Source organism: Elaeis guineensis, chromosome 5, assembly GCF_000442705.2.
Source record: "Elaeis guineensis isolate ETL-2024a chromosome 5, EG11, whole genome shotgun sequence".
Lineage (NCBI taxonomy): Eukaryota > Viridiplantae > Streptophyta > Magnoliopsida > Arecales > Arecaceae > Elaeis > Elaeis guineensis.
Window position 1 is genome coordinate 108,419,661 of NC_025997.2, and position 20,266 is coordinate 108,439,926.

At 35.7% G+C, this 20,266-nt stretch overlaps 1 protein-coding gene across 1 annotated transcript in view; it reads left to right on the forward strand.

The window, feature by feature from the left end:
* Positions 1–6,152: 6,152 nt before the first annotated feature.
* LOC109505845 (serine carboxypeptidase-like 32) overlaps positions 6,153–20,266 on the forward strand; it is a 41,322-nt gene continuing 27,208 nt past the window's right edge. Inside the window, 1 exon segment of the mRNA XM_073257446.1 lies at positions 6,153–6,495. Coding sequence (XP_073113547.1) covers positions 6,153–6,495 — 343 coding nt within the window.

Sequence of the window (20,266 nt, forward strand, 5' to 3'; positions counted from 1 at the left end):
AAGCTGGAGCTGGGATGACCGCGGCCACCGTCGGGACCTGCAAAGAAAGTCTAAACCGGAGGTGGGGGCGCTCCGGCAAGATCCTCCGATGCTCAAGTCAGTACTCTGCTTCAACAGAAATGGAGTGCTCGAGCAAAAATTTTGGCAGAGTTTCAAGACAGAGTTACCAGCTTAGAGAAGAACGTATCTGGGGGTCCTTATTTATAGACGGAGGGTGTAACTGACCGACAGCGACATCTGTAACTATCTGGTAGTGGACCGCTCAGAGCCGCATGGAGTTTGTTACGGAGAGTAGTGGCTTCAGGGGTCGTTCAGAGCCACGTGGAGCTTGTTGCGGAGAGTAGAGTGGTGTCCGTTGTCGGGACTTTCCAGAGAGTGGTGGAGCTGCATGAAATCCATTGCAGAGAGTGGAGTAGGAGGGCGGCTCTTGTCGTGACTTGTCAGAGAGTGGTGGAGCTGCATGGAATCCGTTGCAGAGAGTGGAGCAAGATGGCGGCTCTTGTCGTGACTTGTCAGAGAGTTTGGATCCGTCGGCTAAAGCTCAGCTGGGATGCCTGATGGAGTAGAATAGCTCTTTACATCATCGTTCTAGGAGAGGCTCGGATGTTCTGAGGTCGCTGACAAATCTACTGTTGTCGGACGCTTCAGATGCTGACATTTCAGGCGGAAGTCATCTGGTGTAGGAGCTCGGACGGAGATCTTTGTTGACGAAGTCCAGAGAAGTCAGTCTGGGATTTATCTGATGCGAAGACTCATCCGAAGATCGTCCGTCGGAGAAGTCCAATTTTATGGGGAGCCTGGTAGGAGGTCGGCCGGCGATGGACTTCGGATAGCACTGGGGAGGCTCGGCAAACATCGGAGGTGATCGGCTATCGCAGGGACCCAGTTGCTGAAGCTCGTCCGTCGTAAAAGCTCGTCTGGAATCCATCTGCTGGAGAAGTTCGGACGGGCTTTGGTTCTCGCGAGAGGTCGAAAGGGGGCCGTTTATTGTAGGAGCTCGGGCAAGGACCAGTTGTCATGGAAGCTCGGAGTAGTGTCTCACTGTTGAAGTTTGTCCAGAGCCCACTCGCTACAGAGTAGCTCTGCTGGAGTCTACCTGCAACAGAAGTTCGGAAGAAATTTGCTTACAGTAGATATCTGGAGTAGACAGCTCGCTGTAGGAGTTCGGAGTAGACCGTTTGTAGCGGAAGTTAGGCTCTCGCTGGAGCTCGATTAAGATCCGAGAGGAGGTCGATCACCGTAGAAATATGGGTGGAGTCTGGTTACTGTAGAAATCTCATTGTCGGAGAAGCTCGGATGCTGACGAAGCCCGAAAGAAGTTCGGAGTAGGGTCGTCCGTGGCCGGAAGAAGTCTGGTAGAGACTCGGGGAATGGTTGGCTGCTGTAGGAGGTCGACTGTCAGTGAGGCCCAGAGGGCCTTTAGGGCGGTCCGGTGGGTGAACGCAGAAGTCCATTGTTGGAGAAGTCCGGACGGCCGAGGGAGTTCGGAGAGGCACCACATACAAGATCGGGAGTCGAAAGAGCCCCGAAGAGATCGGTCTTTTATAAACTTCGGCCGGGGGGTACTTTATACCCAACACTTATGATGTCCAAAGGCCACACATAAACTCAAGAGGAAATCCTCTCCAAAATAATCAAAGTTCAAGTTCCTCAAAAATTTTAACAAATGTTGGAAGAGAGGAGTTGTTCCTGGTCATTAGGAGCTGACCCTTGAATGTCCACAGCCTTAAACAGAAAGCAAACAATTTTTGAAGGTTTAGAAGTTGCCCCTAAGTATCAGTAGTTGATCTCGACACGCTTGGAGCAAATAGCACAACTTATGAGTCAATCTTAGGGACAGCCAAGTTGACCCATGAACGATCTCAAGTTAAAGATAAAAAGAAGTCAAATTTGATTCACTCATGAGTCGACCTTAGTAGGATAAAAGCCGATCCCAAATAAAGAAGAATCGATCCCAAAAATATCTTAGGATGAAGACAGAGAGTAGTGAAAAATATCTTGTTCATGAGTCGACTCCAAGATGAGATCGACTTCAAGATGGGACAAATCGACTCCAAAATAGCCATGGTTAAAAGACAGAGCTGCTTAGAGATATTGTACTTCATGAGTCAATGCATGATAGTAATGAGTTGACCTTTACAAACGACAAGTTGACCCCTAGGGAAGATTAGCCGACCACTCAGTATCTGACAGACTAATAGTTAGTTTTTCTAGAACTTCTCTAATAGGTAAAAAATATGGACAGCGGTCATTTTGAGCTCTCCAACTTTCAGTCATTTTTTATCATATTTAAGCAAGAAATTCAAGTGGGCAAACATCTAAGAACAAAAAAAAAAAGTTTATTTAAGAGAGCATGCATTCAAGTCCAATCTTCAATATATTCATTTCACTCAAAAAGAGAGAACAAAAAGCTTTGATTGTTTGAGCTACCTACTGAGTGATCATTCAAGCAACCATCACTACAATAAAAATAGTTTATAGTGACAGAGTTTTATTAACACTTAGAAAAGAGTACTACTATAAATCATCTTTAGTGATGTTTTAAAAAATATCATAAAGATATATAATATTGTAGCACTTTATCGAGAATGTTACCAAAAATTATTATATAACAATGGTATCTTATATATAATATTGTAGCACTTTATCAAAAATATTATTAAAAGTTATTATACAGCAATGGTATCTTATAAATATCATAAAAAATTATATTTTATTATAACAATTTTAAAAATTATAATAAAAAATTAATAATATTATGATGATTATTTATAGATATTATTAAAATTTATAACGTTATGATGTTATCATGTAAGAATAATATTTATAGTTAACACTACAAGAAAAAAATATTTTTGCAATTGAATTATTTATGATGAAAATAATTTTTATCATCAATAAAAATATTTATGATAAAAAATTAAATTCATCATAAATAATAAAATATTTATGATGAAAATAATTTTTTATTTTAAATAGTTCACTATCGTGATGAAAAATATTTCATCATAAATACTCATTATTTACGATCAATATTTCCATCATAAATAATACATAATTTATTTTAATTTTAAATTTTTAAATATTCATGATAAAAATATTTTTATCATAAATAAATTAAGTATTTATGATGAAAAAATATTTTTCATCGGCAATAACCTTATTTCTAATGAAAATATTTTATCATCAATACTTAAAAAAAAAATTAAAAAAATTTAAAAATTATAGATAATTTATGATAAAAATATTACATCATAAATAATTGAGTATTTACAATGAATAGATCTTTCCATCGTAAATACTCAACTATTTATGATAAAAAATATTTTATCATCAATATTTAAAAAAAATAAAAATTTAAAAAATTCAAAAATTATAGATTATTTATGATGAAAATATAATATCATAAATAATTTAATATTTATCATAAAAAATAATTTTCATCATAAATACTCATTATTTATGGTGAAAATATTTTCATCATCAATATTTTGAAAAATAAAAATTTAAAATTTATAAAAATTATAAATTATTTATGATAAAATTTTTAGTCATAAATAATTGAGTATTCACAATAAAAATTAATTTCTATCATAAATACTTAAATTATTTATGATGAAAATATTTTCATCATCAATAGTTAAAAAAATCAAAAATTTAAAAAAAATTAAAAATTACTCACTATTTATGATGAAAAATTTTCATTGTAAATAATATCTTTTTTTGATAAAAAATTTATCATAAATAATATATTATTTATGATAAAAATAATTTCATCACCAATATTTAAAAAAAGTTAGTAATTTTAAAAAAAGTTACTTATTATTTATGATGAAACTTTTTTTATCATAAATAACTATTATTTATGATGAAACTTTTATTTTCATCGTAAATACTTTATTATTTACGATGAAAATATTTTCATCGCTAATAATTAAATAAAATTAAAAATTTAAAAAAAAATAAAAATTGATTATTATTTAAGATAAAATTTTTTATCATAAATAATAAAGTATTTATGATAAAAATAAAAGTTTCATCGTGAATACTTAATTATTTCTGACAAAAAATTTTCATCATCAATAGTTAAAAAAATCAAAAATTGATTATTATTTGTGAATTAGAATGAATAGATCTTTTTGAATGCAATGAGCTATACGTTTATTTACGATATAAAATTCATCTGTTCATCGCTGTCACTGTTACTAGTGATATCAATGAATCTTTCTGATAGAGTATCTGCCTTAAGCTACATGAAAAGAACCTCCTTTCATGCAGAAACCATATAGTTAAGCAGCGCATTCTAGTATGGCTTTTATGATCTTGAAAGGTACCGCACTTCTCTTATCAATCGATGCTTAAATGTATCTCAGTAGGAGTTCCAATCATAAGAAGACAAATAATGCGAGCACTTATTTTTCTAACAATGCAAAGCATAAATATGAGCTTATGCTTTATAACATAACTGCACTACTCGCATATTTGCTTTGATTCTTGTTAATTGCTAGATCTTTGATGCTCACATAATTTCTGACAAATTTTTCAAGCTCGATACTCACATGCATGTAATATACGAGCTTCTAGACCTCTAACTTTATATTTCTATCATATCCTTCAAATCTCAATCTCGATGGATTTCTCTTACGATCTCATAATCATCACGATATTCTCGTACTTTGACTTTCGAAATGAAGACTCCAAGAAGAAGATGAGCTCTTTGGAGATTGAAGACCTCAAAGCTATGGATCTCCCATAGTGTCCATTCTATAGTGGAAGTAGAAGAGCTGTCCTTATAATAATTATTAGCGACATAAATTAAACTTTTTATCATAATTATATTTTTTATGTACGTAATTCTTTTAGAAGAAAAAAAAATTTTTTGAAGAAAAAAATCATAAATTAACTATTTATATAATTTTTTTATTAATAAAAATTAATTTTTTTGATGAAATTATTTTGAAAAAATTTTTTAGACTAAAAATTTTTTAGATTAAAGAAAACTAATTTTATTTTTCATCATGAATATTTTTTTTAATGTCATTTTTTTTGTTAAATTTTTTGAATAGAAAATTTTCTTGATAAAAAAATTTCAAAAATAATTTTTTTATCAATTTTTCTAAAAAATATGTTTACGACATAAATATATTTTTCATCAATAATCATATTTTAAAAATATTATTTTAATCAATTTTAATGAATCAAAACTTTGTTAAATGAAATAAAATTTTTTATTAGCAATGAAAATAGTTTTTATCAAAAAAATTATTTTAAAAATAATTTTTTTAATTTTTTTGAAGAAAAATTTGTTAAAGAGAAAAAAAAATTTGACAGTATTTATTAGCGATAGAAATAAAATTTTTGTTGTTAATAATTTTATTAACAATGAAATTTTTTTCTTTCATCACTAATAATTTATTTTTGGATGAAATTTTTTTAGAGAAAAAAATTTTTTAGTGAAAAATTTTTTTTAATGAAAATTATTGATGATGAAAATTAAATTTTTGTTGCTAATAAGATTATTAATAATAAATTTTTTTTGGATGCAAATAATTTTTTTTAGAGAAATTTTTTTTAATAAAATTTTTTAATAAAAATAATTGGCGATGAAAATCAAATTTTTATTGCTAATAAAGTTATTAATGATATTTTTTTTTCATCATCAATAATTTTTTTTATAGAAAAAATTTTTTTAGTGAGGAATTTTTTTTGTATGAGAATTATTGGCAATAAAAGTAATTTTTTATCATTAATAAAGTATTAGCAATGAAAATTTATACCGCTAATAGTTCTGTATTCAATGCACGTCAACTCGATATTCCTTTGCAAAAACCTCTTCCTTTTCTCCTCTCCTCTCTCCCTGAGCTTTCCCCTCTCCCCTCTCCTCTCTCCCTCCCTCTCCGAGCTCTCCCCCCGTCTCTTCCCGCCGGCGAGCCCGTCTCCATCGTTGCTGCCGCCATTCGCTATCCGTGCCATTGCCACACCATCATTGCTGTCTGCCATCCGTCGGAGGTAAGGGTTCTTCCAATCTTTTTTTCTTTTGGGTTGATCGGACCGTCGGAGGGCGAAGGGGGTTGCAGGGGGGGCTGTGGGTGGCCGGTGCCGCGACGGGGCTAGGGAGGGGGTCGGCCGACAGAGGGGGTTGCAGGGTGGGGATGGGCGGCCAAGGGCGAGATGGGGGCGGGGATGAGGTCGAGGGTGGAGGGGGTTACGGGGGGGGCCATGGAAAGCCGGCAGCACCACGGGACCGAGGAGGGAGTCGGCCGGCGGAGTGTGTTGCAAGGTGGGGGTGGGTGGTCAGGGGTGAGATGGGGGCGGGGATGGGGTCGAGGGGTGGAGGGGGTTGTAAGGGGGCCGTGGGTAGCCGGCGGCACCATGGGCCCAGGGAGGTGGTCGGCCAACGGAGCGGGTTGCAGGGTGGGGGTGGCCGGCTGAAGGCAACACGGAGTGGAGATGGGGTCGAGGGCGACACGACGGCACCACGGGGCCGGGGAGGGGGTCGGTCGGTGGAGGGGGTCGGTCGGGGAGGGGTGGGTGACGGTTGAGAGAGAGGAAGGGAAGAGAGAAATGAAGGGAGAAAAATAAATAAATAAATAAAAATAAAAAATAAAATATTAATCAAATATTTTATTATTTGATTAATAAAAATAAAATCTGGATCATGATTCGAATTGGACGAGGTCAGGATCCAGGTCGAGATCCCGATTCGGATTGGGATCCAGATTGGGATCTGATCAAGATTCGGATCGCAGGAGGTTGGAGAGGGCAGCGGCGCCGCGGGGGGTGAGTCACAAGGGGTGGGTGATGATGGCAGTGTCGCGGGAGCGGGAGTTGCAGGGGCCGAGTCCAGGCGGTGCAGGGTGGGTGATGGTGTTGGCATCGTGGGAGCAGAGGCCGTGGGCGGCCGAGTCCGAAGCTCGTTTAGAAGAAAAAATATTTTAAAAAAATATTTTTAGGTAAAAAATATTTTAAAAAAAATAAAAAATTATTTATTATTTTTAGATAAAAAATATTTTTAAAAAAATAAAAAATTATCGGGCCCTCGAGATTAGGTTTCGTGTTATTATTTTGTGTTAATATTATTTTGCATGCTCAACTACTTATAGTTTATTTTATATTTATTGCATAAATTTTTTAATGTTACTGTTGAAATTTATAATTTTTTTTATTCCACTAGCACAATGCATATTGCTTTTACTTATTATAATTTAATTATTTTGTGTGCTATTTTGTATACTTTTACTTATTATAATTAAATATAAAAAATATTTTTATTTTAGAAAAAAATTTACTGAATTTTTTGATGGAAAAATTTCAATGCAGAGTTGCTCTTTTTTGATGATTTACAAATTCATCTTTGAATGTACATTCAGAGATGATAGTTAAATTGTATTTGTTAGAAAATATATCCCAAAAGTCAATCGTCAACCTATTGACGGTTGAGCAACCAAGTATTGTAATTGATTTGTTAATAAATAAAATATATTTTTGGTATTTTCATCATAAGTTTTCATCTTCTAATGAATTCCGTTGTTGTGATGAAGTCTTTAGGACTATTTAAGTTCGATAAAGAGAAGATTTATCGATTAGTCCTTAAAACTGTTCACGACCAAATGATGAGCTGTTAATAAGGACGACAGCTTCTATCGAGCATAGATCGTTGTAGGCCATATGGGTTGGTTGTTCTCTTAACCAAAGAGTATAGAGACACTGGTATGACATACAGGTGAGATGTAAGGGTACATCATCATGGAACATGACCAACTCCAGAGCGCTCTGCTGTCGAGAATATCTCTGATGGGATATAGGTATAAGTGTCCCTTAGACCTGAGATCGCCTCAATGACTTGCAAGCAACTCACTGTGCTTTGGTACTGGACTAACTGAATTTTTAATTCAGTGACGGAAGGCTTCTGGGCACAATCAAGTACTTGTGAAGTCAGAGTGTGATCAAGATGGGATTGACCACTCCAAGAGTTGGAGAAGAATGAGTCGCTGTATTTCAATTTAGCAAAATCTTGGTCAGGATAATCTATCAGATGGATTTGATATTTTAAAATACAATGTGGATAACCTGATCAGAGTTGACAGTTGAACTCTGAGGTGTTCTATGAGCATTTTGGTCAAGGAGATGAATTATATGAAAATATTATCCGCATGGGTTCTAAGGATGTTGTTCTACACATTCGACCTATCCGACCGTCGGATAACATTGCTAGATGGTCACTTCGATTGGTACAAGAATTTATTTCTATGCTACCGACTTAGGTTTGGACCTATAAGGTCATACACATTAAAGTTCACGATCTGATCGGATGGTTGATCAACGATTAAGAATCGTTCTAGGGTTAAACGATCAATATGATTGACATTCAACCTAGTGCAAGTGTTGCAGGAGGATCGATTAGCAATTTGATTGTTAATTGGCTTAATTTGATTAAGCCAATGGGTTGAGATTAAGTCTAATTAAATATAATTTAATTAGATTTGGTTTGGATTTGATTGGATCAAGTCCAATTGGTTTATTGGATAAGCCAAGTGCAAGGAAAAACTAGTCGTAGTCCAATTAGGACTTAGGTCAACCTAATTTCTACTTTGATTAAAAAATTAAATCAGATTTAAATATAATTTAATCTAATTAAATAAAGCTCTTAATTTGATTAAGATCTATTTTAATTGGGTTGATTTGATTTTGATTTGATTTGGTTTGAGAAACCAAAAACAAGTCATAGATTGAATCCTAGTAAGACTAGGATTGCATCTTGCACCACCTTAGCCCCCCACGCCCACTCTCTCTTATCCCACGCTCACTCTCTCTCATTTTATGCGACAAAACCCTCTCTCCCAGGTCTTCATGCCTGCCCAAAACTTTTCTCTCTTTTTCTCTTACATGGAATGTGGTTGTGGATCAAGTCAAAACAGGAATTAGTTTGGATTTCAAATTCTATGAGATAGAGTTTTAGGAAATCAAAACTCTTTCCTTATGGCACTGATTTTACCTAAATTTTTTTTAAAATTTTTATGACTTTTATAGCACATAATATGTGCCCTTTGCTGGTGGTCCACGGCAGAAAAAGAAGGAGGGAACACCCAAGAGTTGGGCGCCCCTTGACTTGCCTTGTTTGGATAATCCTTGACTAGGTATTTGACCTAGACAAGGACTCTTCATATCTCTCTATTTAAAATGAATTTCTTCATAAAATTTTTGTGAAATATAGAGCATTGAGAGACCTTTGAGATATCTAAAAATCAAGGAGAAAGAGTCTTGGGGTGTGAAGATCTAATAGACACAAAATTAGGTGTCTGGGTTAGAGCAAAGAGAAGAAGAATAGGGTCTTCTTCTAGAGTTGCTGGGTTCACCTCTTCCCTTCCTCCATCTGTAAGTTTTTTGAGAGTGTCTTATCTAAAACTCCTTCTCATACTTCTCATCTTTAGAATATTCTAAATCAAGAAGAAAAAGGCATCTGATCGACCATCGAAGAAGGATTAGCTAGTACTAGCATACTGTGCTGATTTTTTGGATCAGGACTTCTGATCGTAATTCGTGGGCTTGTGTAGATGACTCCTAGAGGTCGGATGCGTGTGTAATATTATCCTCAAGCCCAGATCAGCAAAGTTAGAATGTCTAACTTGCAAGATAATAGATCTTATCTATTATATTTTACATACATTAGATGTAGTATAGAAATATGTTGATATGATCAACATGTAGTTCTTACTCTTTATATTTTAATTTTTGATTTAATATCATGTAATAATCATGTAGTAGGATATTAGATCTAGGGATTCTCTAATTTTATAAGATAAATTTTTTGATTTATTTTAGTCTTCTACTACCTGATCTTGAAAAAGGTTTCAAGATCTAATCCTGAAATCCTAGATCTGGTTCCATCAATTGGTATCAGAGCCTAGGTTGTTTATTACATGATTATTAATACATGCTTAGATTATTTTTTAGATTAGATCTAATTTATAATCTGATTGTTAAATCTAAAATTTAAATTTTTAGATCAATCACAAACTGTAGGTTGTCCTGCTGTAAGGTTTACCCCTTACATTGCAAAGGTTGTCCTACTTCGTGTAGATCTATCTTTAATCATAAATTTATTAGATGTGATCTAAATTAATTTTATAATTTATTAGATTTAAAAAATATTTAAATCTAAACTAAAATTTTTTTGTTAATAGTTTTCGTGCAAAGAACCATCATATATTTGTCTGAAAAATTTGCTCAATTTAAAGTTAAAATTATTTCAATTACATGAACCTGTTTAGATTAGATCTAAAGTAGTTTCATACTTATTTTACTTACATTTTGATTATGAATCAAACATGCAACTTGGTTGGTAGAACCATGTTGTAAAAATATTTTACAAATATAAAAATTATTTTCAAAAAGTCGAACCCCAACCCTTAGCCCAAAACTTAATTGAGAATTAAGAAGTTGTTTGATTAGGTTCTAGGATTGTGAATAGAAGAACCTAAGACACAAACCATAACACATTGGGTTAATGGGTTAGTGGGAATTAGATCCATTAATTGGGTTAGACCTAAGGTTAGGATAAAGACGGACTTAATTAGAGAATTGACTAAATCTAATCAATTGTTGTCTTAGATTAGGTCAAAGATTCTCTAGATCAATTATAATAGTAGTAGTTGGTCAAGTCCATGCCTTTAACGAGAACCAAATAGACTTGATTCTTGGCTAAGCAGTCTAGCATGAACTGTTAAGTTGATCTAATTGAAACTAATTAAACCAGTTTGTGTCTAAGGTAAACTAGACCAGTGGTTTTTAATTGGAAGCCCGCTTACCTGGCCATTTCTGATGGTGTCTAAGGCAAGCTTTGGCAGATCCTCCCACCGATCGAACTTATCTGGCCTCTTGGTGAAATTATATTTTGATCGGATCACTTGACTATTCGAGCTGACCCATGTCAGCTAGGTAAATCAGTGTGACTGATTTAGGTGCTCCTAGACCAGCTCTTTTAATGGTCTCCCTTAAGCTGACATGGTGAAGCCAGTGGGAGGATCATGATAAGCTGATTCATCTGACCTCCTTCTCTAAATTAATTAAATCTTCTAAAATTATTAGGTTCTTAAAATAAAATAGTTATAGTGATAACTAGATCATAGCCTCCCATTAAGTGGATGATAATGGGTTCATCAGTTGGATAATCATTGGAGGCCCAAAGGCCTGATGCTTATCGGCTGATGGAATTGTCATTCATACTATAATTTTTTAACTGCATCTTTCTAAATGGTGGTTAGGTTAGCCAATCAAAGTTGGATCTAATCATTCATTGGCTAGATGGGCCAAGTATGGTCATGTTAATGGTCGGACCTAACCAGACCTTTTCAGTGGAGGCCAAAGCCTACTGATTAGGGACTAAGGCAAAAATAAAATTACTAAAAATTATTTAGAGAAATAATTGGTTATGAACCTACCTTTAGATGTACATGGGTTGGCCAACCAAAGTTGGGCTTGTGTGCAGTCTAAGTGGATTCTAAAACCCACTAAGGAATTAGGGTAATTCCTCGAATTGGAGGTAGAGGCTACCAATTCGAATAAAATAGTAGGAGAACCTTTTGATTAAAGTCTAAATCTTTAGGTTTAATGAATCAATTACTAATTAGGTTATAATTTTTTTTTGTGCAGATATGGCCACTTCCCTATCGCTCCGATCATTGTTGGACATTGATAAGTTGGTGGGACCCAACTTCGATAGCTGGTACCGAAAGTTGAAGATAGTTCTGGAGCATGAACGGATCCTATATGTGATAACGGATCCTGCACCTGAGGAGTCAGCTGTCAATGCACATGGAACAGTCAAAGACAGTTACCAGAAGTGGCTCAGTGATCGGACCACGGTGCGCTGCATCATGCTGGCTGCCATGAGCGATGAGTTCAATCATAGATTTGAGACGACTCAACCAAAGGACATGCTTCAAGTGTTGGAGGATGCCTTTGGCACACCCGATGATGTGGAGAGGCACAAGACTAGTTGTGCCATCTTCAATGCTAAAATGCAGGATGGTGCCTCTATCACTGATCATGTATTGTGCATGATCGAGCTGATGGAGTGTTTGAGCAAGCTCGGCTTTCCCTTGCATGAGCAGCTTAGGAAAGATGCAATGCTGAACTCGCTGCCCAAGTCTTATCTCCCATTCCTCACTTATTATAAAATGGCAAAGCCTAAAGTAAACTACCATGGGTTACTGGGGTTGCTTCAGAACTTTGAGAAGAATCACCAACTCCATAAGGAGTCGGTGAACTTAGTGGGAGGTTCGTCTTCTGGTTCTCGACTCTTTAAGAAAGGGAAGAAGAACAAGAAGAAGAAAGTGAAGAAGGTGCAAGTTCAGACTGGGACATCAGTGCAGGGCCAGACCAAAAAGATCAAGCCCAATAAGAGTCAAGCTGAATGCTTCTTTTGCAAGAAGGGGGGCACTGGAAGAGGAATTATCCTCAGTACATTGCCTCCCTGGACCCGAACAGGCAGAGAAAGAAGCAAGCTGTTGCTGGACAAGGTATTTATATGATAACTCCTTGTAATTTCTCTATTTGTGATATAACTGACTGGGTATTAGATACCGGTAGTCCTTACCATATTTGTAATTCGTTGCAGGGGTTGCAGGTCAGTAGGAGATTCGAGCAAGGCGAGAGATTCCTGAACGTTGGAGATGGAAGATCAGTTCCAGTTCTAGCATTAGGAATCTTGAAACTTGTATTTGAGTCCCATAACGTTGTTCTTAGTGATTGTCATTTCTGTCCTAGTTTCTTTTTAAATGTCATTTCTATAGGCCTTCTGGCCAAAAATAATTATGAAATTTAAATAAAGAAAAAAGTTTGTAATATCATTACGAATGGTGTTACTATTTTTTGTAGATATTTGAACAATGGTGTGTATATGTTATCACAACCTGTTAACGTAGTCTATTCCACTGGCAAGCACCCTAGATTAGATAGTGTATCAGATATCTACTTATGGCACTATAGGCTAGGTCATATAAACAAGAACAGGATAAACAGGTTGACTCAAGAGGGAATCCTTGAAGTCAATGATTGTGAATTACTTCCAACCTATGAGTCCTGTTTTCTTGGTAAAATGATCAAGTCACCTTTTACTGAAAAAGGTGAGAGAGCTACTGAGCTCTTGGGCCTAATACATACTGATGTATGCAGGCCCATAAGCACAAGTGCTAGAGGTACATATTTCTACTTCATCACTTTCACGGATGATCTATCCAGATATAGATATGTCTATCTGATAAAACATAAATCGGATTCATTTGAAATGTTCAAACGATTCTGAAGTGAAGTAGAAAAATAAACTGGAAAGAGTATTAAAACTCTTCGGTCTGACTGAGGAGAAAAATACCTTTCTGATGAGTTTCTCACATATCTAGGAGAGAATGAGATTCTCTCCCAATGGACTCCTCCAGGAATACCATAGCATAATGGTGTGTCTGAAAGAAAAAATCGGACTCTGTTAGACATGGTCCGATCCATGATGGATTTTGCCAGCTTACCGATATCCTTCCGGGGATATGCACTCAAATCGACTTGTTATCTGTTAAATAGGATTCCAAGTAAATCTATTATTAATACTCCATATAAGATATGGACAGGGCGTAAACCAGCACTTTCATACCTTAGGATCTGGAGATATCCGGCCTATGTCAAACGGTTAGTTACAAATAAAGCGATCCGATAGAGTACCACATCAGCCGGACAGATACTACGGTTTCTTGGTCCGAGACGGTGATCCCATCGAACTCGATGAGAATGATGAGGATCTGATCACCTATATGGATGCAATGCAGAGATCTGATTTTGAGAAATGGTTTAAAGCCATGCAATCCGAAATGGAGTCCATGAAGGTCAACGATGTATGGACATTGGTTGATCCACCTGAAGGGGTTAAACCCATTGGATGTAAATGGGTCTTCAAAAGAAAGAGGAGCGTAGACGGAAAGGTGGAGACCTATAAAGTCCGTCTAGTTGCCAAGGGGTATCATCAACATTATGGTATTGACTATAACAAGACATTCTCCCCTGTGGCAATGCTCAAATCCATTCAGATAATGCTTGTAATAGCTATCCATCAGGATTATGAGATCTGACAGATGGATGTAAAAATAGTTTTTCTGAATGGAGAGCTGACTGAAGAGGTGTATGTGATACAACCTGAGGGGTTTACATCCACAGATGAGTCCAAGGTATGCAAGCTTCAGAGATCCACTTATACATTGAAGCAAGTTTCTCAAAGTTAGAACATGCATTTTGATAAGGTGATCAAAACGTATGGCTTCGTTAAGAACGGAGAAGAGCCCTACATCTATAAATGGGCAAATAATCCAGTTGTGGTATTTTTTGTCTTGTACGTGGATGACATTCTCTTAATCGAGAATAACATCCCCGCACTACAGGGAATAAAAGTTTGGTTGTCATCGCAGTTCTTCATGAAGGACTTGGGTGAAGCATCCTACATCCTAGAGATAAAGATCTATAGGGATAGATCTAAAAGGATGCTTGAGTTATCCCAATCCACGTACATAGACACTGTGCTGAAGAGGTTCAGCATGGAGAATTCCAAAAAGGACTATCTATCGATAGGCCATAAAATTTCTCTCTCTAAGAAGGATTGTCCGACAACTCCTGAAAAGAGAGAGCGTATAAGTAGAGTTTCATATGCTTCAACTGTGGGATCTATCATATACACCATGATATGTATAAGGCCAGATGTGGCATACTCACTAGGAGTAGTGAGTAGATACCAATCTGATCCTGGAGAAAATCACTGGAAAGTGGTTAAAGCCATCCTTAAGTATTTGAGAAATACTAAGGACCAATGGTTGGTTTATGGTGAGTCAGATCTGAAACTTGTGGGGTTCACAGACTTCTGCTTTCAATCTGACTATGATGACAGCAGAAGCGTGTCAGGTTATATCTTTATTCTGAATGGTAGAGCCATCTGCTGGAAGAGTTCCAAACAGCATACTGTGGTAGACTCTGTTTGTGAGGTGGAGTACATCACAGCATCGGATGCTGCAAAGAAAGTTATGTGGCTGAAAAAATTCATCACCGAGCTCGGAGTAGCACCCTCCCACGATGGTTTGGTCCTGCTCTACTATGACAGCACTGGTGCCATAGCTCAGGCAAAGGAACCAAAAGCACACAAGCGGACGAAGCACATTTTGCAACGCTTCCACCTGGTCTGGGAGATCATGGATCGAGGTGATGTCGACCTTCAGAAGATTGACAGAAAGGAGAACCTGACCGACCCCTTCACTAAAGCCCTGGCAATAAAGGAGTTCGACAATCACAAGTCGAAGATGAGTATTAGATACTATACCAAGTGGCTTTAGGACAAGTGAGAGTTGTTGAAAAATATGTCCCAAAAGTCAATCGTCAACCTGTTGACGATTGAGCAACTAAGTATTGTAATTGATTTGTTAATAAATAAAATATATTTTTGATATTTTCATCATAAATTTTCATCTTCTAATGAACTCTGTTATTGTGATGAAGTCCTTAGGACTATTTAAGTTCGATAAAGAGAGAATTTATCGATTAGTCCTTAAAACTGTTCACGACCAAATGATGGGCTATTAATAAGGACGACAGCTTCTATCGAGCATAGGTCGCTGTAGGCCATATGGGTTGGTTGTCCTCTTAACTAAAGAGTGTGGAGACACTGGTATGACATACAAGTGAGATGTAAGGGTACATCATCATTGAACATGACCAACTCTAGAGCGTTCTGCTGTCGAAAATATCTCTGATGGGATATAGATATAAGTATCCCTTAGACCTGAGATCACCTCAGTAACTTGCAAGCAACTCACTGTGCTTTGGTACTGGACTAACTGAATTTCTAATTCAGTGACAGATGGCTTCTGAGCACAGTCAAGTACTTACGAAGTCAGAGTATGATCGAGATGAGATTGACCACTCCAAGAGTTGAAGAAGAATAAGTCACTGTATTTCAATTTAGCAAAATCTTGGCCAGGATAATCCATCAGATGGATTTGATATTTTGAAATACAATGTGGACAACCTGATTAGAGTTGACAGTTAAACTCTGAGGTATCCTATGAGCATTTTGGTCAAGGGGATGAATTATATGGAAACTATATCCGCATGGGTTCTAAGGATGTTGTTCTACACATTCGACCTATCCGACCATCCGGTACCATTGCTAGATGGTCACTTTGATTGGTATAAAAATTTATTTCTGTACTACCGACTTAGGTTCGAACCTATGAGATCACACACATTAGAGTTCACGATCCGATCAGATGGTTGATCAACGATTAAGAAGCGTTCTAGGGTTAAACAATCAATACGATTGATACTTAACCTAGTGCAAGTGTTGCAGGAGGATCGATTAGCAATTTGATTACTAATTAATTTAATTTGATTAAGACAATGGGCTAAGATTAAGTCTAATTAAATATAATTTAATTAGATTTAGTTTGGACTTGATTGGATCAAGTCCAATTGGTTTATTGGATAAGCCAAGTGCAAGAAAAAACTAGTCCTAGTCTAATTAAGACTTGAATCAACCTAATTTTTAATTAGATTAAAAAATTAAATCATATTTAAATCTAATTTAATTTGATTAAATTAGGTTCTTAATTGGGTTAAGACTTATTTTAATTGGGTTGATTTGGTTTTGGTTTGATTTGGTTTGAGAAACCAAATTTGAACAAGTCATAAATTGAATCCTAGTAAGACTAGGATTCCACCTTGCGCCACCTTAGCCCCCCACACCCACTCTCTCTTATTTTGTGTGATAAAATCCTCTCTCCCAGGTCTTCACACATGCCCAAAACTTTCCTCTCTTTCTCTCTTACATGGAATGTGGTTGTGGATCAAGTCAAAGTAAGAATTAGTTTGGATTTCAAATTCTATGAGATAGAGTTTTAAGAAACCAAAAGTCTTTCCTTATGGCACTGATTTTACCCATATTTTTTTTGAAATTTTTATGGTTTTTATGGCACATAATATGCACTCTTGGCTGGTGGTCCATGGTAGAAAAAAAAGGAGGGGACGTCCAAGAGTTGGGCGCCCCTTGACTTGCCTTGTTTGGATAATCCTTGACTAGGTATTTGACCTAGACAAGGACTCTTCATATCTCTCTATTTAAAATGAATTTCTTCATAAAATTTTTGTGAAACACAGAGCATTGAGAGATATTTGGGGCATCCAAAAATCAAGGAGAAAGAATCTTGGGGACATGGAGATCTAATAGACACAATACTAGGTGTCTGGATTAGAGCAAAGAGAAGAAGAAGAGGGTCTTCTTCTAGAGTTGCTGGATTCACCTCTTCCCTTCCTCCATCTATAAGTTTTCTGAGAGTGTCTCATCTAAAACTTCTTCTCCTACTTCTCATCTTTTGAAGAGTCCAAATCAAGAAGAAGGAGGCATCTGATCGACCATCGAAGAAGGATCAGTGCAGTACTAGCATACTGTGTTGATTTTCTGGACCAGGACTTCTGTTCGTGATTCATGGGCTTGTGTGGATGACTCTTAGAGGTCGGATATGTGTGCGGCTCGCAACATCATCCTCAAATCCGGATCAGCAAAGTTAGAACGTCTAACTTGCAAGGTAATAGATCTGATCTATTATATTTTACATACATTAGATGTAGTATAGAAATATATTGATATGATCAACATGTAATTTTTGCTCTTTATATTTTAATTTTTGATTTAATATCATATAATAATCATGTAATAGGATCTTAGATCTATGAATTCTTTAATTTTATAAGATAAATTTTTGATTTATTTTAGTCTTCCGCTGCTTGATCTTGAAAAAATTTCAAAATCTAACCCTGAAACCCTAGATCTGGTTCCATCAGTATTGAGTCATAGATTTCTGTTGAAGAGTCGATCTTGATCGAGATCAACTCTTGGATGTCCCGTATTGAACTTTTTGAAAAAATAATAATCTTATTGTTGTTAATAGTTGATATTTTATTTCATTATGTGGTATAGTTATCTGTTCACTATTCTCCGGATATATGGTGGATAGGGTGCGTAGGCACCATATTCACGTCATATACTTAGAGAATAATGAAAAGATGCTGTCAAAATTTTTTTAATAATAAAATAAAATATTGACTAATAACAATAATAAGATTATTACTTTTCTCAAAGGGATAGGGCCATACCTGTTAGTAATGATTTGAAATGGATAGAACCATGTATTTTTACTTTATTAAATTGATGAAAGGAGATTTTCTGTGTTACTGTTCAGTCTATGTTCTTTAATGCATACTGTTTTGTAAAAAATGATTCGTATCCAGATCTAGGTCAAAATTTGATCCAAAATTCGGATCGAGATTCGATCAGAAATTCAGATCGAGATTCGATTCGGATGAATACCATTGAAAATTTCTTAGTTGTTAATAAGTTTCGTGTTTGTTGATAGATGGATATCAAGAAAAGTTTGATGAATGCTAGAAGCACTTTTTTACTTGAATATCGAAAAGATGTTCGAGATTTTATTGACTTTGCACGGCATAAGGCTGACAATGCTAGTTGGATAAAGTGTCTATGCAAGAGATGTATCAATATGGTATATCATCACATAACACTTGTTGAGGAGCATATGCTATGTTATGATATAGATAAGAAGTATACTTGTTGGATATAGCAAGGAGAGGGTGATCTGAATGAAGTTGTGCGTGACGATGATGATACTAAAGATGATAGTGATGCTGCTAAACCTTTCGAATATAGTGGTATAAGAGAACTATTGTATGATTTACATCAGGATGTTTATTCAAATATACACATGAGTACTAGTGCATCTGAAGGCAATTCTGATCATGAATACAATATCCAGCTTGAGGTAGAAGAGATTTCTGAACAGTTTGTAAAGCTCGTAAGGGATGCACAAGAGCCACTCTATCCAAATTGTGCAAAATTCTTCAAATTAGAACTTTTGATAAAATTACTTCATATTAAAATCGTGAACTGATGGAGTCAAAAGTCATTTGACCAAAATTTGATATTGATTAAAGCAGCTCTATCCAATGGAGAGAGACTTTCGAAATCGTATTCTGAAGTAAAAATATACATACAGGAATTGAGACTTGGCTATATTCCTATACATGCTTGTAAAAATGATTGTATATTATTTTATAAAGATAATGAACAGACAACTGAATGTCCGAAATACAGTGAGCCTAGGTATAAAATCAATAACAGAAAAGGAAAGAAGATACCTCAAAATAATTTGAGGTATTTTTTATTGATTCCAAGACTTCAAAGGCTATATATGTCAACAAAGATAGCAGAAGAAATGAGATAGCATTATGAGTAGAGAGTTTCAGAGGAGAACATACTTAGCCATCCGACCAACTCTGTAGTGTGGAAAGATTTTGATGCAAAGCATCCGTAATTTATGAGTGACCCATGCAATATCCAGCTTGGTCTAGGGATAGATGGATTTAATTTCTTTGGCAATTTGAATACTTCCTACAGCATATGGCCTGTGATGTTAGTTGTATATAATGTGTCACCTTGAAAGTGCATGAAAGAACTATTTATTTTTATGTCACTATTGATTTCAGATTCGAAAGCATCAGATAATAAAATTGATGTATATCTATGACCATTAATTGATGATCTGAAGGAGCTATAGGAAAATAGAGTACAGACATATGATTCTATGAGTCGAAAAAATTTTAAGTTGCATGCTTCAATTTTATGGACCATAAATGATTTTTTTGCATATGAAAACTTATCTGGATGGAGCACCAAAGGATATCTGACATGTTCAATATGTAACAAGGATGCATCTTCCTTACATTTAAAGTATGAATGAAAATTATGCTTCATGGGTCATCAGCGATTTCTATCTGGTAATAATTCTTGGAGGATCTGTTACAATCAATACTTTGATGGTAAGTTCAACCGACGTCCGCCACCTAAGGAGTTAGGTAGAGCAAAAGTTTTAAAACAACTTGAAGTCATTGAAAACATCCAATTTGGAAAAATATTAGGTACTCGCAAGCAGAAGCGTGCTGAAGCTGAGCTGAATTGGATGAAGCGAAGTATTTTTTTCGAACTATCATATTGGAAGTAGCTATACTTCGTCATAATCTAAATGTAATATACATTGAGAAAAATATTTATAATAATATCATCAATACTGTATTGAACATTCCAGAAAAAATAAAAGATAATACAAAAGCTCATCTGAATTTGTAGGAAATAGAAATCTGATCGGAGTTGCATTTAGTTCATCGAGGT